At 36.0% G+C, this 26,992-nt stretch overlaps 1 protein-coding gene across 1 annotated transcript in view; it reads right to left on the bottom strand.

The window, feature by feature from the left end:
- Positions 1-26,992, bottom strand: part of BEND6 (BEN domain containing 6) — a 68,889-nt gene that overhangs the window by 17,524 nt on the left and 24,373 nt on the right. Inside the window, exon 2 of the mRNA XM_081294344.1 lies at positions 14,635-14,812. Coding sequence (XP_081150470.1) covers positions 14,635-14,812 — 178 coding nt within the window. The remainder of the gene's footprint in view (positions 1-14,634; positions 14,813-26,992) is intronic.

Here is a 26,992-nt window from a genome sequence, read left to right as displayed (position 1 = left end):
TCTATAGACATTCATTCTATTTATAAGTATGTATTTCTAAAAGGTGAAAAATTAAAAAATATAACTGTAACACCACTGTCAAAGTAAGAAATAATTAAAAATAATTCTTTAAAAAAACCTGGTCAATGTTTAAATTTCTTTGCCAAGTTGGTTTTGTTTTTGTTTTTTAACAGTTTGAATCAGGACCCAATAATGACTGTGCATTACAATTATTTGCTGTTTCATAGGAACTATAGGTTTCCTCTTCCTCTCCTAGTTTTCTCCCTTGCAATTTATTAGTTTAAAAAACTGAGTCATTTGTTTGGAGGATTTCACTTGGTCTGGATTTTGCTGATTTTACGGCTAAGTAGGCATTTAACATATTCTTCTGTTCTTTGTATTTGATGTAGATTAATAGTTAGATCTGAAGTCTTATCAGATTCAAGAAGTACTTTCATTTCCATCAGGTTGCATTTAATGCGTGGTTAGCTCTTTTATGATATTATAAGCCACGATGATCACTGCTTAGGTTCATTATGTCATAAGAGGTCCCCGAATGGTGATATTCTAATTATTTTATTTTTTTTCTAATTAGCTGAAATTCTTTTAGAAAGGGAAGCTCCCTCTTACCAACTATTTGGTCACTCAGAGGTTCATTTCATATAGTAATGACAGGATAAATGCTTCATTTGGGGGGGTCTGTTTTTGCCAGTTTTCAACGTAATTAGTCGCTTTTTTCAGATGACTATTAGATTATTAACTCATACGCTTAAACATGTACAATATGTTTCTATCTATTGTGATTATCATTCTTTTTTTATTTTATTTTAATTTTTACATTTGTTCTAATTAGTGTGGTTATTATTCTTTTTGATGCTCAATCTGCACTTCTTTGGTTAGTAGGAAGCTCTTCTAGTTGACACAATCACAGTCTTTGCTATACTTCCTCACTGGTATGGCAAGATGTTCCTATTTCCTGTTCAAAGCCCCTGACAAGGCTCATGTGGTGTATTCCATGTGCAGATATCAAATCAGCCTTTTCTTCAAGGATCTTGAGTTTCTTTTAGTGGGGAATAATGCTATAAGACTACATCCAGGTGCTAGAAATGTCCTTTGCTATTGAGTTCTTGTTTCTAGTCCTATTTAGTGAATAGTATTAGGAAATATATGATGTTACATTTTTAAAGACAAAGTTCATCAACTCTTCAAACAAATACTTCCCATTCAAATTCAGAATGTGTAGTTTTTATTTAAACTGCATAGGCATGTTTTCATGTGCTACTTGGTGCAAAATGAGAACCTAACTTGGAATATCAGTTTTTCCAACACCATTTGCTGAATAATCAATGATTTTCCTCATTGACTTGCAGGGCTCACTATATAGCTACATTTGCAGGATCCAGTGCAACATGAATATGCAGAGCCCAAAACTTCTTAAGAACTTTTTAAAAATTTTTTATTAGTTATTGATGAACCTTTATTAATTTATTTGTTTATATATGGTGCTGAGAATTGAACCCAGTGCCTCACACATGATAGGCACCACTTAGCCACAACCCAGCCCCAAAACTTCTTAAGAATTTTAAGAGGATGACAATAAAACCTTAGACCAGTAAAAGCAGGGCCCTGTGTGACTACATGATTCACATACCCAGGAAGGTGGCCTTGCTGACTTCTGATAGCAAACATAATAGTAGCAAATTTTTATAAAGTACTCTCTATGTCCTTAACTCCATTCAGAATGATTAACCTCTCTCCAGGTGACAAATTTCAGAGATGAGGACACTCTTTTCTCTAAAATGGCACAGAGCTGTTGAACAACTTACACAACAGCGGTCAGTATGTGGTAGGGCTAGGGCTTGAACCTACATGCTGCCTCCCAAATCCATAGTATTTATCTCTGTGTCATGCTGCCTCTAGGACTTTTATCATATATTGGGTTCTGTTGGGGGGTGGGATATGCATTCTTCTCCATAGATCTGCTAACTCTTGGACTTTAAATCATTGGATAATAGGCTCCGCCCACTACTAGCTCTGTAACCTTGGCAAGCTATTTAACTCCTCTATTTCTCAATTTCTTAATCTCTAAAATAGAAGTACTAAAACTACTCACAAGGGTGAGAGATAAGACTCAGAACAGTCTGATACCTAGCAAGTACTGTATAAGATTTACTTATTATACAATTTAATATGGACACATTTTGTACTCGTACTTTTTTCTTAGAATGTTCATAATTGATCTTGCCTGTTTATTCCTTCAGATTAACTTTATTTATTTATTTATTTATTTATTTATTTATTCGTTCGTTCATTCATTCATTCATTCATTCATTCATTCCAGTACTGAAGATTGAATCCATGGGCACCTTACCATTGAGCAACATCCCCAGCCCTTTATATTTTGAGACAAGATCTCGTTAAATTGGCAGGCTGGCCTTGAGCTTGCCATATTCCTGTCTTAGCCTCCCAGTGCCTGGAATTACAGGTGTGTGTCATTGTGCTCAGCTCAGTTTAACTTTAGAATAAAATTTGTCAATTATTAAAAGACAGAAGGGGCTGGGGCTGTAGCTCAGCGGTAGAGCATTTGCCTAGCATGTGTGAGGCTCTGGGTTCGATCTCAACACCACATAAAAATAAATAGAATAAAGATGTTGTGTCCAACTACAACTAAAAAAATATTTAAAAAAAGAATGGATTTGATTAAAAAAATACAGAACCAAAACAGCCACTGGTATTTTGATTGTGACTGCATTCAACCTACTAGTTATTTTGGGATGAGCTGGCAACTTTTCTTCCCACCTATAAATGTGACATGTCTCTCCATTTATTTAGGTTTCTTCATTTCTCAGTTTTTACATTTTTCTTCACAGATTCCCACACATTTCTGGCTAGGGTAATTAGTCAATATTTTATAGTTGTTTGTAATTAATGTGAATATATTTTCTTTTTCTTTTTTTTTTTAAATTTTTTTATTGATTATTTATCGCATTACATAGTTCATGATATATCATCTTTCATACATTAGACTCAAATTGTGCTTTGAACTCCCATTTTCACCCCAAATACAGATTGCAGAATCACATCTGTTACATATTCACATTTTTACATAATGCCATATTAGTGACTGTTGTATTCTGCTACCTTTCCTATCCCCTACTATCCCCCCTCCCCTCCCCTCCCCTCCCATCTTCCCTCTCTACCTCCCCTGCTGTTGTTCAATTCTCTCCCTTTTTTTTCCCTCCCCCTTGCCCCTCATAACCTCTTATAATTTTATGTATCCTTGAAGGTCTCCTACCATTTCCATATGCTTTCCCTTCTCTCTCCGTTTCTCTCCCCCCATTCGTCTTTGTTTACTGTAGTCTTTTCCTCATGCTCTTTCTTCCTGTTCTGTTCTTAGTTGTTTTCTTTATATCAAAGCAGACATTTGGCATTTGTTTTTTAGGGCTTGGCTAGCTTCGCTTAGCATAATCTGCTCTAATGCCATCCATTTCCCTGCAAATTCTATGATTTTGTCATTTCTTAGTGCTGCATAATACTCCATTGTGTATAGATGCCACATTTTTTTTATCCATTCATCAATTGAAGGGCATCTAGGTTGGTTCCACAGTCTAGCTATTGTGAATTGTGCCGCTATAATCATTGATGCAGCCGTATCCCTATAGTGCGCTCTTTTAAGGTCCTCAGGGAATAGTCCGAGAAGTGCGATAGCTGGGTCAAATGGTGGTTCCATTCCCAGCTTTCCCAGGAATCTCCATACTGCTTTCCAAATTGGCCAATGCGATGCCAATCAAAATCCCAATGGCATTTCTTGTAGAAATAGATAAAGCAATCATGAAATTCATATGGAAAAACAAAAGACCCAGAATAGCAAAAGCAATTCTAAGCAGGAAGTGTGAATCTGGAGGCATAGCGATACCAGAGGTCAAACTGTACTACAAAGCAATAGTAACAAAAACAGCATGGTACTGGTACCAAAACAGGTGGGTAGACCAATGGTACAGAATAGAAGACACAGAGACTAATCCACAAAGTTACAACTATCTTATATTTGATAAAGGGGCTAAAAGCATGCAATGGAGGAAGGATAGCATTTTCAACAAATGGTGCTGGGAAAATTGAAAATCCATATGCAACAAAATGAAATTGAATCCCTTTCTCTCGCCATCCACAAAAATTAACTCAAAATGGATCAAGGAGCTAGGTATCAAATCAGAGACACTGCATCTGATAGAAGAAAAAGTTGGCTACGATCTACAAATTGTGGGGTCAGGCTCCAAATTCCTTAATAGGACACCCATAGCCCAAGAGTTAACAACAAGAATAAACAAATGGGACTTACTTAAACTAAAAAGTTTTTTCTCAGCAAGAGAAACAATAAAAGAGGTAAATAGAGAGCCTACATCCTGGGAACAAATCTTTACCCCCCACACCTCCGATAGAGCCCTAATATCCAGAATGTACAAAGAACTCAAAAAATTAAACAATAAGATAACAAATAACCCAATTAACAAATGGGCCAAGGACCTCAACAGACACTTCTCAGAGGAGGACATACAATCAATCAACAAGTACATGAAAAAATGCTCACCATCTCTAGCAATCAGAGAAATGCAAATCAAAACCACCCTAAGATACCATCTCACTCCAGTAAGATTGGCAGCCATTATGAAGTCAAACAACAACAAGTGTTGGCGGGGATGTGGGGAAAAGGGTACACTTTCTTTTTCTTCTTTTAGGAAAATAGCTGATAATTTCTGATATATAAGGAAATTACTGATTTTTTTTAAACGGTAGATACTAGATATTGGGCATCTTTTATGTATCAAGGATTTGTTACTTTTAAAATAAAAATAGGCTTATCAGAGCAATGGTCCTCTGCCTTATCACTCGCCATTCATGATTTTCACTCCTAGACACCTTCACTTCCCATTAATTTACCCTTTTTTCTGGTATTTGCCCCTTCATTGTCTTAAATAATAATATGCATATACAACTATTTCTCATTTTTTCAGATTCAGAAAATTATTTGCTGACTTTCAGCTATGTAATATGACAAGGTAGCTCTTCTTTGATTTCTCTATTATCTACAAAACAAAACAAAAACAAACAAACAAACAAAAAACCCACAAAACCCTCCAACAAACATAAGCAAAAGAACAGACACTTCACAGAGGAGGACATACAATCAATCAACAAGTACATGAAAAAATGCTCACCATCTCTAACAGTCAGAGAAATGCAAATCAAAACCACCCTAAGATACCATCTCACTCCAGTAAGATTGGCAGCCATTATGAAGTCAAACAACAATAAGTGTTGGCGAGGATGTGGGGAAAAGGGTACACTTGTGCACTGCTGGTGGGATTGCAAATTGGTGAGGCCAATTTGGAAAGCAGTATGGAGATTCCTGGGAAAGCTGGGAATGGAACCACCATTTGACCCAGCTATCGCCCTTCTCGGACTATTCCCTGAGGATCTTAAAAGAGCGTACTATAAGGATACTGCCACATCAATGATCATAGCAGCACAATTCACAATAGCTAGACTGTGGAACCAACCTAGATGCCCTTCAATAGATGAATGGATAAAAAAAATGTGGCATCTATACACAATGGAGTATTATGCAGCACTAAAAAATGACAAAGTCATAGAATTTGCAGGGAAATGGATGGCATTAGAACAGATTATGCTAAGCGAAGCTAGCCAATCCTTAAAAAACAAATGCCAAATGTCTTCTTTGATATAAAGAGAGCAACTAAGAACAGAACAGGGAGGAAGAGCATGAGGAAAAGATTAACATTAAACAGAGACGAGTGGGGGGAGAGAAAGGGAGAGAGAAGGGAAAGCATATGGAAATGGTAGGAGACCCTCAATGTTACACAAAATTACATATAAGAGGTTGTGAGGGGAAAGGGGGGGGAAACAAGGGAGAGAATTGAACAACAGCAGATGAGGTAGAGAGGGAAGATGGGAGGGGAGGGGAGGGGGGATAGTAGGGGATAGGAAAGGCAGTAGAATACAACAGTCACAAATTGCCATTATGTAAAAATGTGAGTGTGTAACTGATGTGATTCTGCAATTTGTATTTGGGGTAAAAATGGGAGTTCATAACTCACTTGAATCAAATGTATGAAAGATGATATGTCATGAGCTTTGTAATGTTTTGAACAACCAACAACAACAACAAAAAAAAACCACCCAAAACCCCACAGGCACAGTACTCACATGCAAACATACCCACACTTTTCTCCTTTTCCATCATCCTTGAATATTATAATAGGATTGCTAGTTCAACCAATATTGCACTTATGTTATTATAGTAATGTAAATATTATTCACAATTCCTTTTCTTTATAAATGTTTTGCCCTGAAGTCAATAATTGTCTTATGTTAATAGTTTGTTTAATATTTTTTATTGCTTCTTTCACTAACACATCTCATAAGTCCCCATCAATATCCTTGTGATGTGTTTGGATTCATCATGTCATCCATTTTTTCTTGGAAATCTTGCTCCTGGAACCCTCTATACCTGGGTTAGCTGTATGCTTGTCATCCTGGGACTTCCCTGTGTCTCTCCTGAAATGGATCACCCGTTTTCTGGTTACTGTCTTTCTCTTTATAGGTTTGTTCTCTCATTTTGGAGAAGCACAATCTGTATTTTTAGATTCTATAAAAGAAATCATGGGAAGCACATTTTTGAGGTTTTGTTAAGTGTGAAAATATTATTACCCTTCTTTGACATTCAGTCAGTGATTACACTGGGTTAGAATTCTAGGTTTGAATATCTCCTTTCAGAATTTTGAAGGCATTGCTTAATTGTCTTGGAGCTTCCAGTTTTGCTATTAAAAAGTCCAGTGCCATTCAGATTCCCAGTCCTTGGTTTGTGACATGCTTGTTCTCTCCGAAAGCCTTGGGAGCTCTTCTTTGCTTTTGCTGTTCTGAAATTTCACAATGCTATGCTTTAGAGCGAGTCCATTTTCCTCTGTTAGATTGGGATTTTAGTGGAATCTTGATTATTTTATTTTATGAAAGTTTTACTTAAATCTATAAATAAAGTCAATTCAGCATAGTTAAAATCATTAACAGTTTTACTCTCTAATCATTATTTCCAACCCAAAGTATAATTTACTATGAGAAAATGATGAAACATTTATCTAAAACTAAGGTGATTATATTGTCTTCCAGTCTCAAATTATTGTTTTCAGGCTAAGCTCTTGCCACATTTTTGTACCTATGTGAGATGATGGATATGTTAATTAGCTGGACTATTTTAATCATTTCACTATGTACCTGCAAAATGTCATTGTATACCTTAAGTATGCACTGTAAAATTTTAGAAAAATGTTTTAAACACTTAGCAAATAAACTTATCTGCATTTCTAGTGGCATCTTTTTTATTGGTTCTTTTTTAGTTATATATAACATTAAGATTTGTTTTGATGTAATTATAAAAGCATGGAACATATTTTGCTCTAATCCAGTCCCTAGTATTTCCCCCTTTCTTTCTCTCCTCTCTTTCTCTGTTCCTTCCTTTGGTGCTATCTTTTGACCTAGAAATTTGTGCTCTTTGGTTTATTGTATTGTGGGATTTTTGGTTTTGGTGTTGGTTTTTTGGTACTACGGATTGAACCCAGGGCCTTCTACATGCTGAGCAAGTGCTCCTTCACTGAGTTACACCCCACCCCTATTTTGAGACAGGGTCTTGCTAAATTGCCCAGGCTGGCCTAGAACTTGAGATTCTCCTGAGTAGCTGAGATTACAGGCATGAAACACTACACCTGGCTTGGTTTCTTAAAAGTATCTTCTCCCTCTGTTCTCTTTTAAGACCTTTTCTCTTTGGATGTTAGGACTCTTGGACTATTTTTCTTATCTTTTATATTTTCCTTTGTCTTCTTGCTCTAATATCTACAACATGTTTTTAACTTTAACTTCCAAACAATTCTATTGAATTTCTAGGTTTCCCCACCACCACCTTGCTTCCTGAATATTCTTTTTTAGAAGTACCCTCCTCTCGTTTCGTGGATGCAATCTTTTTTTTTTTTTCTTAGTGGAGTTTTATTCTGCTACCTGCCTTCTTAAAACATGGATTTTCTCAAATAATCACATCCCCTTTTCCAACTCTCCATTGTCCCTGAGTTCACAGCTTTGGTTCAACGTCTCCTGAGAGAAAATCTTTGGTTTTTGATATAGTGAAGAAGTGATAGTTGAAGGCTACAGTGGAAGGATGTGCTTGTGGATTTATGGTCTGAAAGGGTGTTTATGTAGGTTTTTCAATGTTTCCCCTCATTTTCACACTACCATAAGCCTTTTCACAGATATAATTTCTGCAGCTTTTTGTAGTTCTGTGGTATGCTTTGGATTATTTCTTTGTAATTTCTCTACCTTTCTCCTGTCCCCACACCACAGACCTAAAAGTTCAGTTTTTTCCCACATAAAGTCAGTCACCATTTATCCATCTACTTTTCAGCTTCTAAAATTTTATTGGCATTTTAAAAAATTTGTTGTGATCTTCTCTTGAGTTCTCCTGGTTCTTGTGCTTTTGCATGTCTTCAATATATTTTTTGAAAGGGGTTTCAAGGCAGGAGGGAAATTCAAACATATTTAACTTAAACTTCCCATCATATTTAAATGAAGCTGAACAACACTTCCTGCTTTCTGTTTTTGTTTTGTTTCAGTGCTAGGGATTGAACATGGGACCTCATGCACATTAGGCTAGTGCTTTACCACTGAGCTACATCCCCAGCCCAAAACATACTGTTTTTTGATTCTTAACTGAAATCTTATTAGTTACAAGAGTTGTGATTTTGGCTGATTTTTTGTGTTTCCTAGGTGTACATTCATTTTTGATAAATAACAACAACTTAATACCCTCTTATGTGATAGATAATATCACTCATTTTTCTTTCACATATTGAGCTTATCAGTTCTCATCCAGAAGATTATGTTTCAACTGTTTAGCACACACTCATTTCCCATTTAGACTGTATAGAACAGCACAATAACATGTATATATGCTGACATTTTTCTTAGGCTTCATAAACAAAAGAAGTAGCCCTGATCCTAGTTCAAAGTTATTGGGAACATTATTGCAAACAAAATAACTAGTACACAGTCTTCTCTCAGAGACTGAACATATTATATAATTATATGAAATGAACTTATTATATAATTTACTTCATTATTTTTTTAAATGTTTTTTAAATTATCTCCCCCTTACACACACACACACACACACACACACACACACACACACGAACATAAGGTCAATTAAAGCAGGAATCTTAGCTGGGCATAGTGGCCATGCCTGTAATCCCAGATACTCAGGAGGTTGAGGCAGCAGGATCATGAGTTCAAGGTCAGTGTTGGGAACTTGGTGAGACTGTGTCTCAAAATAAAATGAAAAGATCTGGGATGTATCGCTTATAAAGAGTCCCCATGTAAAAAGAAAGAAAGAAAACAGAAATATTTGTTTCTTCATTCATTTTCCCAGGTAGTGCACGGGACCTAAATATAGTAAGGATTTTATAATATTTATTGATGAATAAACCCATGAATGAACACTGGAGCATCTGTAGGCCCTCTGACTTTTCCAGTTGCCTGAAGTCCAGCCAAGAACAACTTTACTACTTTGTTTATAAGTTCACATTACAGGCAGTAGAGGGGGCTAGAGAGACAGTATTAAATATGTAATAGGTTATATAGGCTTAAAAGTGCCCTGGGAAACAAAGCAGGAGAGGAGGATTGCATTTGGGGTAAAATTGGGAGTTCATAACCCACTTCAGTCTAATGTATGAAGTATGATATGTCAAGTGCTTTGTAACGTTGTGAACAACCAATAAAAAAAATAAAAAATAAAAAAAAGAAAAAATACTTTAAAAATAAATAAATAAATAAATAAATAAATAATTAAAAAAAAAAAACACTGGAAGGGGCTAGGGTTGTAGCTCAGTGGTAGAGTGCTTGCCTAGTTTGTGTGAGGCACTGGGTTCAATCCTCAGTGCCACATAAAAATAAATTAAAAAATAAAGATATTGTGTTCATCTACAACTAAAGAATTAAAAAGAAAAGAAAAACATTGGGAAAAGAGAGGTTGAAATTTTAGATGTTGGGAGTCAAGGAAAATATGAATTTGGAGTGAAGGCCTAAAGTGAGTGAGGGTTCAAGCCCTGTTGATACATGGAAAGAATCTTCTAGGCAATAGGAAAGACACTTGTATAAAGACACTTGAAGTTAAGATCATGTCTGATGTCTTTAAAGGGAAAGCAAGTGGGCCAGTGTATCCTGCGGACAGCAACAGAGAAGAGCAGCAGAATGCAAAGCCAGAGAAGGAAGGGAAGGGAGATAACCAGATCATGGTTATGATTCCAAGATCATAAAAAGGACTCTAGTTCTTACCCTGAGTAAGGAGGTAATTCACTGGAGGATTTTAAGCAAAGGAGTGACACAAACAGATCTATAATTTACAGTTTTATTCTTACTGCTGGGTTGAGGATACAGTGCCCAGGAGCAAGAGCAGAAGTAGGGACATCAAAATAATAATAATCTGAATGAGAGATAATGGTGCTTCAGACCAGACTGCCAACAGCAGTGGTGGTAGAAGGATTGAGCTCCAGACATATATTGAAGGCAAAACCAGTAAGATTTGTTGATAAACTGAATTGAGATGTAAAAGACATAGAAATAGAGGATTACATCATGGTTTTTGGCTTGAGGAACTGAAACAGTGGAGTTAGCATTGACCAAGAGGAGGAAGAAAGAGAAAGAGGCTGAAGGTCAGGAATGTGCTATGAGATGCATTAGTCTGAGATGGTTATCAGTCACAGCAAGTAGGCAGTTAGACAACGAGCTGGAGAGGTCCAGGCAGGAGACAGAAATCTGAGAATCCTAGCTTGTAGATGAATTTTAACACCACATGATTGGATAGGATCACATAGGGAGTGAATACAGATGAAAAGGAAAGAAATCTAAGGACTGAGACCGGTATGTCATCAAATATTTAGTGGGTAGGATGATGAACCAGTCAATAGTCTAAGGTGGAAATACTAGGAATGCAGAAGGAAAACCGTGGCATCTTGGAAGCCAAATGAAGAAACCTTTTCAAGGAAAGAGAGTTGCCCAATTGTGTCAAAGCGCTAAAGATGGCAGTTGAGAAATGACCACTGGGTTGGCAATGTAGAATGTTATAGATTGAACTGTGTCTCCCTTGAAAAGGTATGTTGGAGTCCTAACCTCCATATCTCAGAATATGACTTTATTTGAAATAGGGTTTATATGGATGGAATCAATCAATATGAATGGTGCCTTCAAGGGGAGCATGGTCCTGCTGGAAACTTGATTTTGGAATTCTAGCTTTCAAAACTGTAGGAAAATACATTTCTTTTGTTTTAGCCATCTGTTCTGAGGCAGTCCTAACAAATGAATACATGAAGGACATGGTTGATCAGAGAAGAGAAATATAATGGAATTGAGAGTCTGATTTAAATGGGATTCCAAAATAACAAAAGAGAGGAAGAAGACAACATGGATAGCCAAACTTCTTAAGAAGTTTTTCTATAAAAGAAAAGAGAGAAATAAGTCAGAAGGTAGATAAACAAATGGCCTAAAATAGAGTTTATTTTTATTTTTTAATGAATTATTATTTTTTTAAGTGCCAGGGATTGAACCCAGGAACTAGCTAGCACCTGCTGGACAAGCGCTTTACCATTCAGCTACATCCCAGACCCTTTTATTTATTTATTTTTTATTTTGAGACAGTGTCTTGCTAAATTGCCCAGAAGGCTGGCTTGAACTTACGATCCTCCTGCCTCAGCATCCTGAATAGCTGGGATTACAGGTGTGTGCAACTGTGCCGAGCAAGGTGCTTTGTTTTTTTTTTTTTTTGCTTTAAATGGGAGAAATATTAGTATGTCAAATAATAGTAGGAATGATCCATTAGAGAAGGAAGACTTGATTTTTGCAGGACAGAGGGACAGAAGCTCAGGGCAATGCATTCATACACTGGTGGAGAAATTGTCTTTGGTTGCCTACAAAGATGGCTCATTCATGAATAACAAGAAAGGATGGAGCATAAAAGGACGGGTGCTGGGAGATGATGGTCTCCTCATATTCTCCTATTTCTCAATGAAGTAGGAAGCAAAGTCATCAAATGAAAGTGAGAATAAGGGAGGAGGTGTAGAGAGTTGGCAGTGAGAAGAAAAAGAAATAGCAATCTGGGAGTGTGGGAGAGAGGGAACTGGTTATAGTAAACGATTCTTTTTCATCTGTTATTGAGCCTGATTTGGTACTCATGAATTAAAATTTTCTCACAAATATTTATAACAAGAATTGATCTTACTTTTCTTTTTCAGGTTCTGTTGTTAATAAAAACCTCGATAATAAAAATAATAACTACCATTACCAAGTCTTGTGCCAAGTGCTGAGTAAAGCAGTTCTCCAAATCATCTCATTTAATCCTCCTAGCAACAAGGAAATCATATATTGTCCCCTTTTCGTAAAAGAGGAACTGAAGCTGGGGCTGAGGTCACAGTAAAGTGTCATGGCTAAAGTCATAAAGCTAGTAAAGCAGAGTTGAGATTCAAACCAAAGTGTATAACTCCAAAATTGATTCTCTTAAGCAGTTCTTCTAACTTTATAAAGTAGCTTTTATCTCATTCTATATTCTGTGACAGAATTTAGGGGATTATCTCTTCTTTGAAAAGCACAAAAACTTCAACAGGAGAAAGTCGAAAAAATGCAATATTCAAAGTGAAGAAATTTCAAGAGGGGCTGGGATTATAGCTCAGTGGCAGAGTGCTAGCCTAGCACATGTGAGGCGTTGGGTTCCATCCTCAGCACCACATAATAAATAAATAAATAGGGGCTGAGGTTGTGGCTCAGTGGCAGAGCACTTGCCTGGCATGTATGAAGTACTGGCTTCAATTCTCAGCACCACATATAAATAAATAAAAATCCATTGACAACTAAAAAAAAGTTTAATAAATAAATAAAAGGCATGCTGTCCATCTACAACTACAAATTTTTTTAAAATATCTTTTTTTTTAGCTATAGATGGACACAATACCTTTATTTTGTTTATTTATTTTTATGTGGTGCTGAGGATGGAACCCAGCGCCTTGCACGTGCAAGGCAAGCACTCCACCCCAGTCCCCCCCAATTTTTTTTAATTAAAATAAAATGGCTTGTTAATGGAATAAACATATTTCCATTCACATGTAGCTATTTCTACTAAAATCTAAGCCTTAAATTTAACAAACATTCTGAGGAAAACCTGTAACCTATTACTTTCTTCTCTCAATCTCCAATCTCATTCATCACCATATTCTGTCATTTTTGTCTCCAAATATATCATGAAACTGTCTTCTTTTTTTCCCACACCATTGCGCTACAGTAGGCTGCTACTAGGTTAGTCTGGATGACTATAATAGCTTTCTGGTGACTCTTCTTAACTTTCTTTCTTATACCACTTGTACCCATTCTATACACAGCAGCTGGAGGTATCTATTTATTTTCAAAATGTTTGGAGCGTTTACTGGTTTATAACACAATGCTGCCCAGCATTGGATTAATTGTTAAATATTCAGAAGCACATAGTGCTTACCCATGGAAACCATCTCTCTCTGTTTTTTTTTTTTTTTTTTTTTTTTTTTTTTGTCCTGGGATTGAACCCAAGGGCATTTTACCTCTGAACTACATCCCTATCACTATTTTTTTTTCCTTTTTTTGAGGCAGGTTGTAGTAAGCAACACTAAACTTTGAACTTGACATCTTCCTTCCTCAGCCTCCTGAGTAGCTGGGGATTAAAGGAGTGTGCCACCATGCCCCATGGAAACTATACTTTTTGAAAAACAGACTCTCAGATACAACATAGGATCCTACAAAAAGCCAAGTGGTTTTTAATTTGCCTAGGCTCCTCTTTTTCCTTTATGTGTCTCCAGTGAAATGAAATTATTTTCCCAAACCAAGGTTCTCAATAGAAAAACTAATATGAAACCATTAATTCCAGTGGTTTCCATAATAGATCACATCAAGCCTCATTTTCTAGGGCATTCTCTAGCAAAAGCATCTGAGATATGTGCATCACGAGCACCCCAACATATTTACTCTCTCTGACTAATGTTTTCTCTCTAGGGCCTAGGATGTGAGTGGCTGACATTAAATGCTCAATAAATACTTGTTGAACATTAAATGTGTTGAACATTGTTAAATGAATATAATATTTGGTATTCTGTAGGAAAAATCTAAAATTTTTGAACAATAAACTAGATGCTTCAAAAGAGTGCTGCCATATTTAAATTTTGTAATGCTGATTTTCTTAAAGTGTGATTTTTAAGCTCTCTAAGGTACTGGTTTTCTTTTTCATTCTTTTTTTTTATTCTTGTATGGGAATTGAACCAGGGGGCACTTAACCACTGAGTCACATCCCCAGCCCTTTTTATTTTTTATTTAGAGATGGGGTCTCTAATAAGGTTGAGTTGCTTAGCGCCTCACTAAATTGCAGGGGCTGGCTTTGAACTTGTCATCCTCCTGCCTCAGCTTCCCAAGCTACTGGGATTACAGTCATAAACCATTGGGCCTGGCTCTTTTTCATTTCCAATTCTTTTCACTGATTATACAATTTTCCCTTTTATCTCAAATGCCAATTTTCTCAAAGTTTACCTTGTAGCATGACCAAAGACTGTCGAAGCCGGCTGTTTTCTTTCCGGGTGTTTGTTAGTTTTTCTTTCAGGTTTTTTATCTTGGCACATAATTCCTCCTTTGATAATTCTGCTAAGGGCGCTTCATCCTCACTGGAGCTCTCCCCAGGCAGAAAGGCATTTCCCGAATATGGATCTCTCTAAAATGCAAGGCAGGCACAAGAAGAGAAGTTTCACAGCACCTTTAATGGTTTATCCTATGTTCTGTATTCTGAAGGGGTTCATTCAAGACTACACACTCCTGTTCCCACAGGCACTTCCTGTAACCCATGCAGCCCAGCAGCTTGAAACCCCACCATTCAGAGGAACTCAGGATGAGGGGAAAACAGTGCCTCTGATAGTGTGGAAATCAGGATTCTAACTTTCTGTGTCATTTCCGTGAAAAATACAAGGTAGAATAGTCATATAACAGACTATAACCAATAAGAGCACCAGGTCTCCTCTGAGATGTGGCCTGTTTTGAGCCAAATGCTTCACAATCTGAACCTCACTTCTTTCATCTGTGAATACATAGATAAAAATCATGCAATAAAATAGGAAAATCTAGCAAGATGGCAGGATATACAATAGTTACTGCTTCTACATACCAGCTACAATTAGCACTGTATTGCTATAAGAACACTATTTATTAAGTCAGGACAGTAGTTACTGTGGGGACCAGTGATGGAAAGTAGCAGAGAGGAGCATGAGGAGATCTCTGAGGTGCATTTCTGGCATGGATGTGTTCAGTTTGTGATAATTCATTAATTTCTGGCATGGATGTGTTTAGTTTGTGATAATTCATTAAGCTGTACATTTCTGACATTTGCAACCTTCTATATGTATATTGTACTTCCATAAAATGTTTTTAAAAATATCTCCAAGAAGGGGCTGGGGTTATGGCTCAGTGGTAGAGTGCTTGCCTAGCATGTGTGAGGTTCTGGGCTTGATCCTCAGTACCACATAAATAGTACCTTTTGACAGTTTCCAATCCATATAGCCTAAATATTTCACATTTATGTTTAATTCTTGTTTTGAGAATAAGTGTCATTAATGTATGGCAAAAAAGTGAAAGATCTCTATGAAGAAAGTAAACAAGCTGTACTAAAAGATGATGTCAATGTAGACAGTTATCATGTTCAGAGATAAAATATTTCATTTAAAAAGTAGTAATTATCCCTAAATTGAACTTTAAAAGTTAATGCAATTTCAATAAAAATTTAAAAACCTGGAACTTAATAAATTGATTCTGAAATTCATCTAAAAGAACAAAAGCCTAAGAATATCCAAAGAAATCCTGAAGAAGTATATGAAATGAAACAGGATCTTTCTTTACAAATGCAAGGGCTTACTAAAAATATAGAGCAATTAAAACAGCATGGCATTGGTATAGAAACAGATAGCATGACCAAAAATAGAGAGGCCCAAAATAGATGCATGCACATGAGAAACTTCTTATAGGACAGAGTGGCATAGCAACTCACCCGTTGTTACGGTTTGGATAAGAGGTGTCCCGCAAAAGCTCATATGTGAGACAATGCAAGAAGGTTCAGAGAAGAATGATTGGGTTACCAGAGCATTGACCCAATCAGTGGATTAATCCTCTGATGTGATTAACTGGGTGGATAACTGAAGGTGGATAGAGTGTGGCCAGATGAGGTGCCATTAGGGGTGTGGCTTTAGGGTATATATCTTGTATCTGGTGAGTGGAGACCCCTTTCTGTTTTCTGATCATCATATGAACCACTTCCCTCTGCCACACTCTTTCACCATGATGTTCAGCCTCACCTTGAGCCAGAGGAATGGAGTCTGCTGTCTATGATTATGACCTTTGATACTGTGAGCCCCCAAACAAACTTTTTTTCCTCTACAGTTGTGCTGGTTGGATCTTTAAATAACAGCGATGAAAAAAGCTGACTAAAACACCCAAGAAAATAGGACTTGCTCAATACACGATGCTGGAAATACTGGCTGACCTTTAAGAGAAAAGGTAAAGAAAATGCATTCCTACCTTGGTGTACACACACACACACACACACACACACACACACACCACTTCAGATGGATTAAGAATTTAAACATTAAAAGTGAAAATTTAAGTTGTACAAGAAAATATACTCTAAGATTTCATCTCACTTCAGTCAGAATGATAGCTATTAAGAATACAAACAACAATAAGTGCTGGTGAGAATGTGGGGGAAAAGGATTGCTGGTCGGACTGCAAATTGATGCAGCCAATATGGAAAGCAGTATGGAGATTCCTTGGAAAACCACCATTTACCCAACAATCCCTCTCTTTGGTCTATACCAAAGGACTTAAAAATAACATATTACAGGGACACAGCCGCATCAATGTTTATGGCAGCACAATTCACAATAACTAAATCGTGGAACCAACCTAGATAACTTTCAGTAGATGAATGGATTAAAAAATGTGGTATTATACACAATGGAATATTACTGAGCAATAAAAGAGAATAAAATCATGGCATTTACAGGTAAATGGATGGAGTTGGAGAATAGAATACTAAGTGAAGTTAGCTAATCCCCAAAAAATAAATGCTGAATGTTTTCTCTGATATAAAGAGGCTGATTAATAGTGGGGTTGGGAGGGGCAGCCTATAAAGTTAAAGAATAAATAAGCTGGGTATGGTAGCATATGCCTGTACTCCTATTTTCTGGGAGGCTGAGGCAAGAGGACTGCTTGAGCCCAGGAGATGAAGGCCACTGGGAAATAGTGAGATCCCATCTCAAAATAAATAAAATAAATAAACCTAATGATATATTTTAACACATATATTATACATATTATTGAATAAATATTTGTGTGTAATGAGACAATATGTGTGCATGTATTTCAGTTTTACAAATTTTTTTTAAAGTGGGCTAGATGTAAAAAAGAATGACTTTATGACTTTTTCTGGTAAATGGATGGAGCTAGAGATTATCATGCTAAGTGCAATCCAAAAAAACAGAAGGCCAAATGTTCTCTCTGATATGTGGATACTAACACACAGTAAGTAGGAGTGGGGGAGAATAGAAGTTCATTTAATTAGACAAAGGGGAATGAAGGAAAGGGAGCAGGGATGGGAATAGGAAAGACAGTAGAATGAATCAGACATAACTTTCTTATGTTCATATAGGAATATATCACCTGTGAAATTCCACATCATATACGACCACAAGAATGGGATCCTAATTAGAGTAAGTTATATTACACATATGTATAATGTATCAAAATACACTCTACTGTCATGTTATCTAAAAAGAACAAATAAAAATTTATTGAAAAAAGAAAATTTTCAAAAAAGTGGGCTAGGGACACAACTTAGTGATAGAGCACTTGTCAGCATGAATGAGGCCCAATCCCCAGCAGTGTAAAAAATAAGTCTTACAAGCAAGTAAATTATACATGAGATTGACTATGATTATATCTGGATTGATACAGGCAGGGGTAGGAGAGGAGTATATAAATAGTCATAAGTTATGATAAGGTAATATTTTAGGTATTAAGACGGGCAGCAGTTTTATTGGAGTTCATTATTCTTATTCTTTTTCTTTTGTTGTTATTATTGCATGTTCTGGGAATGGAGCTAAGGGCCTGTACATGCTAGGCAAGTGCTCTATCACTGAGATACATCCCCAGTTCTCATTAATTTCAAAATTAAAAAATAAAATAACCTAGGAAATATTTAGAGTAAAACCTAGCATATTGCATTGCACATAATAGACATCCAATAATCTTATTGTGCTGGAAGTCAATATATTTTCCTTCTTTTTAGTTCACCCCCATTCTGCATTTCTTTCCCTAATCTCCATTCATAGCCTCGCTGTCAAGACTATGGCATGAAACCAATTTGGGGCTTATTGCACCAGAGAAAAGAGAGAGCAGATTGGCCTAGAAGGAAACATTCACATTTACCTTTTTATTTTAAAAATAGTTTTTAATGTCAATAACAAGACATAATTTGAAGACACTGGAGTTGTAAAATCCAAGCTGTGTTGATACTTAACCTTTTTTTTTTCTCTACCAAGCTGGAGAATTGTAGTACTAACTGGAATTTGTAAATATCAAAACCCAGAAGCCTAAAGCTTAAAAAAAAAAAAAAAGGAGAATAATAGAAATAAAGGTTATACCATAAAGAAAGTTCCTGATGCAGAGAAGAAAAAGACATTCTGGTGCTGGAAGAGGCTGGGAAATAAAGAATTGAAATGGCAGGGAATTAGGTTCAAATGTCTGTACTCTACTGTCCCTGCCCTTTAGGGGGTTTAAGAAGTTGGGGCACATCATATAAACAATCAGATAACGGGGACAATCCTAGAGCACCAGGGATAGCTCCTTGCTTCTTTGTGCAGTCTAAGCTCCTTGAAGAGGCTCCATGTCCAGTGTAACTTCAGGGTATCATGGTGATTTTCTGGGCCCACAGATCAGAAATAGTCAATTTGGTTTTCAGACAAATGGAGCAGAGATAGTACCCCAGACTCCCTGGTATGAATGCAAAGCAGCTAGAGAATCCAAAGGATCCTTACGTCCTGGTCAGGAGATAGGAAAGTGCTAGGGAAACTAATGAAACAAATAGCTTAGAGTGTAGATCAGAGGCCACATGGTGCCAGAATCTCATGGAAGGTTGTAGTGGGTACCAGGATGGCAAACTTCAGCAGCAGGTACCAATAAGATCCCCAGTGGACCTGGAAGAACTAGCTCAACAGCAACACTTAACGACACCTAGGAACCAGAGAGGAAAGTAAGAATCTTAATAGAAGACCGAGTGTACATGTTATGTAAGACTTCTGAAAACTTGAATCATGTCTTTAAGAAAAAAAGTAGAAAGCAGAAGAGGTGAAAAATATAAGATTGATTGAAGCTTAAATCCTGAAGTGATTGAGATAATGACTAAAAGGGACTTTTAAAAAAAGACTGGAACACAAATTGTAGGATGATGGAGATGATGATGATGATGATTCAGGAATGGAGAATTAAAAGCCAGATGAGATCAGTTAGACAAAAATTCATTTGCACTTTTGTATGATTTATGATATGTATATTCAATCTTTATTTTATAAACAAATATCAGTATATGTATATATATTTTATTGTTATACAAATGCTTGCATGTGTATATGTACCTATAATGTATATATAACAGTAGTGGATATATATGTAATAGTAATAATGTAAATTACTATTCTATGTAGGCAAATAGCTAATGTACTCACACAAGATATATAAATCCTAAGGGAAAAAGTGATGTATTTAATTAAATATAAATGAAAGATTTTTTAAAAATTGAAGGATGCTTATTGAGACCCTAATTCTATGCATGATAATTGGAAAAAAATAGAATGTATGGTCTTGTTCTCGCCAGCAAGTATTAGAAAGAAAAGGAATCTGGTCAAAGTAAATCCATTTGTAATTACCAATGGAAGGAAGAAGATAACAGTTAATACACAAATAGAAACTGGGAGAAGATATTTGTAATATCTCAAACCTAAATCACAGTAGGCTAATTTCTACAATAGATAAAGTATTTATATTAAGAGTGGGATAAAAGACCTACCAGAAGAGACCAAGAAACCCAAAAGAAAAGACAAAAACCCAACAGAAAAATGGACAGTGGTAGAAACTACTAGCTATATGTATCTTTTGTCCCATTTTTTTCTCTGGTAACAGGGTTCTACCTGACTGTTAGCTAAAGACTTCATTTCCCGGACTCATGTGCAGTGTGACTCACTGCAGCTGTCTATGCTCCTGCCAATAGAATAGGAGCAGAAGCTATGTGCGCCACTACTGGTCCATAACCCTAAGAAAACGAGCATGTCTTCCCCTGCTGATTCTCTTTCTTCTGAGAGAAAAAGAGGATCTGAAAATGAGAGTAGTCATATTAGACGCAGAGCCAGAGGCTGCAAGTTGAGGAAGGTAGATAAACAAGGTAAGAGAGATTTTCATTATTGTGGAGCTGCCTTTTCAGCCCCAGACTGCTCTCACTATTGTATAATAATGAACTTCTATTTTATATAAGCCATTGTTATTGGAGTCTTTGTTACAGTCTTTGTAACACATATCACAACTAATCCATAATGGGTACACAGAAGTAGGAATACCTATAACTTGAAATATGTTTAAAATAATTAAAAGTCAAGTGCTGGGCAAAAAGAGTGAGGGTGTGGCATGCTGGAAAGCCACTGACTTTGTTAGACCTTGGTGACATTTTTGGTAAAATGGTCATCTGGAATACTTTTGAAGGCAGACCACATGCCTAGAGAGCCTGGAAAAAGAGCTGTGGTGTGTTTCAGATACTTCACTAGCTAGCTTGTAAGTACACAAAAAAACTCTTTGAGTGCAGCAGATAGTCTAAATTAACTGAGTTCGGCAATGTTAAATCTTCAAGGGTTTGGGGAAAATTTTTACTTCCATATCTCAATAGCAGGAGGTAAGACTGTAACCTCAAGGCTTTCTCAGGAGCTTGTCTTTATATGTTCTCTGGCAGACAGTGGTATCCAGCCCAGTAAAAAGCTTTAAATTCAAGGTGTTACCTTCAAGATTTTTTGTTTGTTTGTTTCAGATGGCTGTGAGGTAACTGTTATAAATTGGAAAGAAAAGACGAGAAAAGATGCCTTAAAAGAAGAGAGTTTTCAGGCCTAAAATCTATGATCAAATAAGAGCTCTGGCTATAGTGAATTGCAATGGAATCAAATAGAAATATGTAGTTTGGAAAGCTATGGTTTTTGAGGAAAAAAATTGCTGACAAAACCACACAACTGGCTTATAAGAGCAAGTGACTATTTTACCCCTCAAGCAACCCTGAGTCCCCCCAAATCTGCACTAGCAAATTATAACAATATTTTCACTGATTGATTTGGTAAAAATTAGAAAAATGGATATTAATGCTAAATGTTAGTAGGGAAATATAAATATAGGAACCCATTATGCATTACTGCTGGGCATCTAGACTGATGTGAACATTCTGAAAAGCAATTTTGTAATATTTAGTCAAATGAACTAGAAATACATATGTAAACCATAAATCATCCTCCTATGTATTTACACCATAGAAATTTTCACAGTCACTTTTAAAAACATTTTTTTAACTTGGTGATGGACCTTTATTTCATTTATTTACTTATATGTGGTTATAAGAATCTAACCCAGTGCCTCACATGTACTAGGCAAGTGCTCTACCACTGAGCCACAACCCCAGCCCCACATTGTCTCTTAAAGGGACATGTATGAGGATTATTTTATTGATGCTAGAGGAAATTTAAGTGGTCATCATTGGAGAAAAAGATAAATAAAAAATGGTACCATGCAACAGTTAGATGCAATGGATGAGATGTACATATTGCAATATAGTAGGTGCTAAGAATAGTGCTATGAAAAGAACCTAAGTGTTCATCAATGGATGAATGGATAAAGTATGTATATATATGTTAATATATGGCACATACATATATACACATGTGTATTTGTATATATATATCCATAGTTTATTTACATACATGTACCATACTTAAGTATGTGCCATAATTTATATACATAATGCATGTATATATGTATATGCATGTATATATGTATGTACACAGTGTATATGTATATGTATACAATTCAGCCTTTAAAAATAACGAGATGGGGGGCTGGGGTTGTGGCTCAGTGGTAGAGTGCATACCTATCATGTGTGAGGCATTGGGTTCAATTCTCAGTACCACATATAAATAACTGAATGAAATAAAGGTCCATCAATATCTAAAAATTTTTTTTTTAAAATGAGATCTTGCTATTTGCCACAACGTATATGAGCCTGAAGGACATTATGTTAAGTGAAATAAGCCAGATGCAGAAATAAAAAATACTACATGGTATTGCTTACATCTGCAGTCTAAAACAAAACAAACAAGCAAACAAAACCAATTATACAGTGACAGAGAAGAAGCAGTGGTCCCCTCAGTGGTAGGCAGGATAGAGGTTAGGAAATTAGGAGATTAGACCAGAGGATACAAATCAGAACAAGTCTAGAGATCTAATGTATAACAAGAGGACTATAGGTAACAAAACTACTATATTTGAGATTCATGCTAAATGAGCAGATTTTAGCTCCTTTTGCCCTAAAAACAAACTAAAATGAATAATTCTATGAAATGATGGTAGTGTTAATTCGTTTTACTCAGTAACCTTTTTACTTTTTAGATGTATCCCATAACATGTTGTATACCTGAAATTTTATATATAAAAATTATTTTTATAAAGCAATACTGATGGAAAAATCAGAAACAAATTAAGATTTATAATATGATATCAATGTACTACTAAATGGTGTATATATAAGTTTATATAGTGCATTGTAGATCACATTAAGAAAAAGATTAAAAAGAACCCCATCCATCACAGGGGACTAATAAAGATTGGTGCATACAGACGGTGGAATAGAGCTATCTATTAATGGAAAGAGCTTCAAAATATATTAAGTAAAAAAGCAAAGTACAAAGCAGTATATATAGTATGTTCCTTTTTTGACCCAAAGAGAGATAAGAATATCTATTTATATTTGCTTTATTTGAACAAAGAAATGCAAGAAGGATAAACAAGAAAGCAATACATGTGGTTACTGTAGTGGGGATGGGGTCCAGGCATGAACAGAGTGAAAAGGAGACAGGAACATAAATATTTTTCATTGTTTGTCTTTAAAAATATTTTAAACCATAATAATGTAGTATTTATTTAACAAATTAAATAAAAATATATGAATATAAAACACTGCATGTATTACAAAGTCATACACAAATACATGTATTATAGTGACAAAAAAATACAGAATAAGCACATTGATTGACTGTCCAAACTATAGGAGGGGAATGGGATGATGAGGATGGGCCCCCAATTGAAATCTAAAAAGAAAAGCAAATAGTGTGTCTTAAAGAAGAGGTATTCCAGCTAGGTACATTGGCGCAGGAGCCTGAGGCAGGAGAGTCACAAGTTTGAGGACAGCCTCAGCAATTTAGTGAGACTCTGTCCTAAAATAGAAGGAGGAAGAGGAGAAGGGAGAGGGGAAGGGGGAGGGAGAAAGGCAGGAGGAGAAGAATAGGGAAGAGGAAGAAGGAGGAGAAGGAAAGGAAGGGGAAGAAGAAGAAAAAGTTCTAGGGATATAGCTCAGTGGTAGAGCATCCCTGGGTTCAATCTCTAGTTCAATCGGGCGGGCGGGCGGCGGTGGGATGCGGGGAGAAAGAGGTATTCCAATTTCTCCAATATATTTGTGAAAGGAAAAAATGTTTTCTGACAGTTTGCTGACTTTTAATTTCCCAGAATTTTAAGCAAAGTTTTAACAATGGCATATTTGGCCATAATTAAACAGAGGCAGGCTTATTGATTATCAAATGTTTCTAACTCTTCCTATCTAAGATTGAGAGGAGAACATGACACTGCATTCCCTTGACTGAATACAGAATTTAAAGGAAGAAAAAATTAGTAGAACAGAAGAAAGAACTGAGAAATTATGGAATTGTGGTTGAGCTACTTAATAAAATTGAATCAAGGTAAGAGAGAACCAACCTGTCCTTTTTCCATGTCACTATTTGGATTTTCTGAGTCCATTGTCTCTGTCCTTTTCCTCTTTCCTTTTCTAAAAGCTTGGATATTGGTAATTTCATCTGTCTGCAAGATCTTCTGCATTTTCTCAATTAGTTATCAAAGGTTTTCTGAAACTGTAGGAGGAGGGAATGCCCATGTAGATGTTGCTACTCTGGATGAGGCCCCAAAGTTAATGATTTTCCTTAAAAACAAAAACAAAAACAAAAATATGTTTACAACTCTGCTTCACGATGGCACTACTCCCTCAGGCAAACTATTACTAAATGCTTCCTAGAGTTTTTTCTTTCACTGACCAATTAGTACACAGTTTCATTTGATTCAGAAGTTCAATTTCATTATCATCACAAGGATGTTCATGGTATGATTTGCAGAAAGCTGACACAAAATCAAATAGTGTAAACATTTTTTCATTTTTGTAATTTTTTATCAGACAAAAAGTCTAAAAATGAGAAGTCTAAACTATTATAAACATTATAAATTTATATAAATAGTATCACAGAGACAGCTGAAGTTATATATTTAACAGCAGAACTCACCAGGACCAAAGACCTAAATATTCCAGGGAGAACAATAAAAATTACTTAGAAGTTTTTTTTTTTTTAAAGAGAGAGAGAGAGAGAGAGAGAGAGAGAGAGAGAGAGAGAGAGAGAGAATTTTAATATTTATTTTTCAGTTATCAGCAGACACAACATCTTTGTTTGTATGTGGTGCTGAGGATCGAACCCTGGCCGCATGCATGCCAGGCGAGCTTGCTACCGCTTGAGCCACATCCCCAGCCCAGTTTTTGTTGTTTTTAACAGAAAATCATGAAGTCTTGAGAAGGAACTGTAACATTAGGAATTGTAACATTAGGATTGAAATGATTTAAATTTTGATATGTACAAATGATGCAGTACCTTGGGTCTGAACATCCTTTGTATTTGAATGTATTGGTGTGTTTTCATGAGCTGGGGTTGTGGCTCAGTGGTACAGAGCTTGCCTCACACATATGAGGCACTGCGTTCGATTCTCAGCAACACATATAAATAAATTAATTTTTAAAAAGACTTCACATTTAAAAAAATTAACTATAAAAGGGACTGAGCTTAGAAATCTTCAAGAAATATGTGGACTGTTGAGCAAAAGATAACATTTTGCTTCTTACCAAATTATACTGAGTAGCCGGGCATAGTGGCGCATGCCTGTAATCCCAGCAGCTAGGGAGGCTGAGAGGCAAGAGGATCATGAGTTCAAAGCCAGCCTCAGCAACTTAATGAGGCACTAAGCAATTCAGTGAGAACCTGTCTCTAATAGAATATAAAAAAGGCCTGGGAATGTGGCTCAGGGGTTAAGTGCCAGTACAAGAAACAACAATAACAACAACAACAACAGCTAAATTATACTGAGTAATTATATTAGAAAATATGGTTCTTTTGCTTTTTTTTTTAAAGAGGAGAAATGGGGGGGGGAGAGAGAGAGAGAGAGAGAGAGAGAGAGAGAGAGAGAGAGAGAGAATTTTTTTTATATTTATTTTTTAGGTGTAGATGGACACAACACAATGCTTTTATTTTTTATGTGGTGCTGATAATCGAACCCAGGTCCCACCCGTGCTTCTTTTAAATGAAAGTCATCACACTCTATCCCAAGAGTAAAAATAATGTTTGGATGTCTTGCCAAAATTGCTGTGATTCTTTTTTGGAAACTTTTCTTAGGCTTTCAAATACATTAATAGTATGTGAGCTTACACATAGGAATTGCCAAATCTGACTCACAAACATTAGAGATCTTACCCAATATTGAGCTTTACTAATAATTTCAAAGATATAAGCAATAAACAGGCACAGGCAAAGTAGGGAGAGGTCTAGTACATCCTGCTGTAGAGGTCTAGTACATCTAGTCCTTCCTTCTCATATCATGTATGAACTCTGTGGTCCAGACTACTTAGTGAGACCTCAATGAGGGTCACCTCATACAATGGGGAGTGCTAAAGTCATAGCATATATTCTTTTTATATTTCAGAGTTGAATAGCTTGCATGACATTCTAGAGGGAGGGATAAATCCAGATTCCAAACTGATTCTATACTATTAATGTATTTGAAAGCCTAATTGCCATCAGCAATCCTAAACCAAGGATATACTGTTAAAAGCATTCCATAGATGCAAACTTTATTCCCAGTAAATATAATTAGTTGAAAAACTATCTCTGTGAAGGACTTACATAATAAATATCGTGGGTATTGCAAGCCAAGAGACAAATATGAATATAACATATGAGTTTATACAAGAGAGGAAATAAATTTTTACAAATTTTTTTTTCACAAAATTCAAAATGTAATAATTGAATAGGAGTTTTTTATAAGACAAATTTACTAATGTAAAGAGCAGAATTTTAGGGGCTGGGGATGTGGCTCAAGTAGTAGCGCGCTCGCCTGGCATGCGTGAGGCAAGTGGGTTTGATCCTCAGAACCACACAAAAATAAATAAGTGAAATAAAGATATTGTGTTCAACTATAACTAAAAAATAAATATATAAAAAAGCAGAATTTTTAAAAATAACATTTTGCTTAATTTGGGTTCCAAGTTGTTTTGCTATCATCAAAATCAACTGCAAATGCTCATCTTTTAAGTCTAACCTGTAATGAGCTTTTGCATATTTCATTTTTGAAGATGTTATTCACACTGATAGGTTCTGGAATATATTGATATTAATCTATGAGCTTTCAATTTTGTTAATTGAGATAAAATTTACATAAATAAAATTCACCCTCTTAACCATTTAAA

Source organism: Spermophilus citellus (assembly GCF_964194105.1).
Source record: "Spermophilus citellus genome assembly, chromosome: 5".
NCBI classification, from domain to species: Eukaryota; Metazoa; Chordata; class Mammalia; order Rodentia; family Sciuridae; genus Spermophilus; species Spermophilus citellus.
This window is presented reverse-complemented; position numbering and strand designations above follow the sequence as displayed.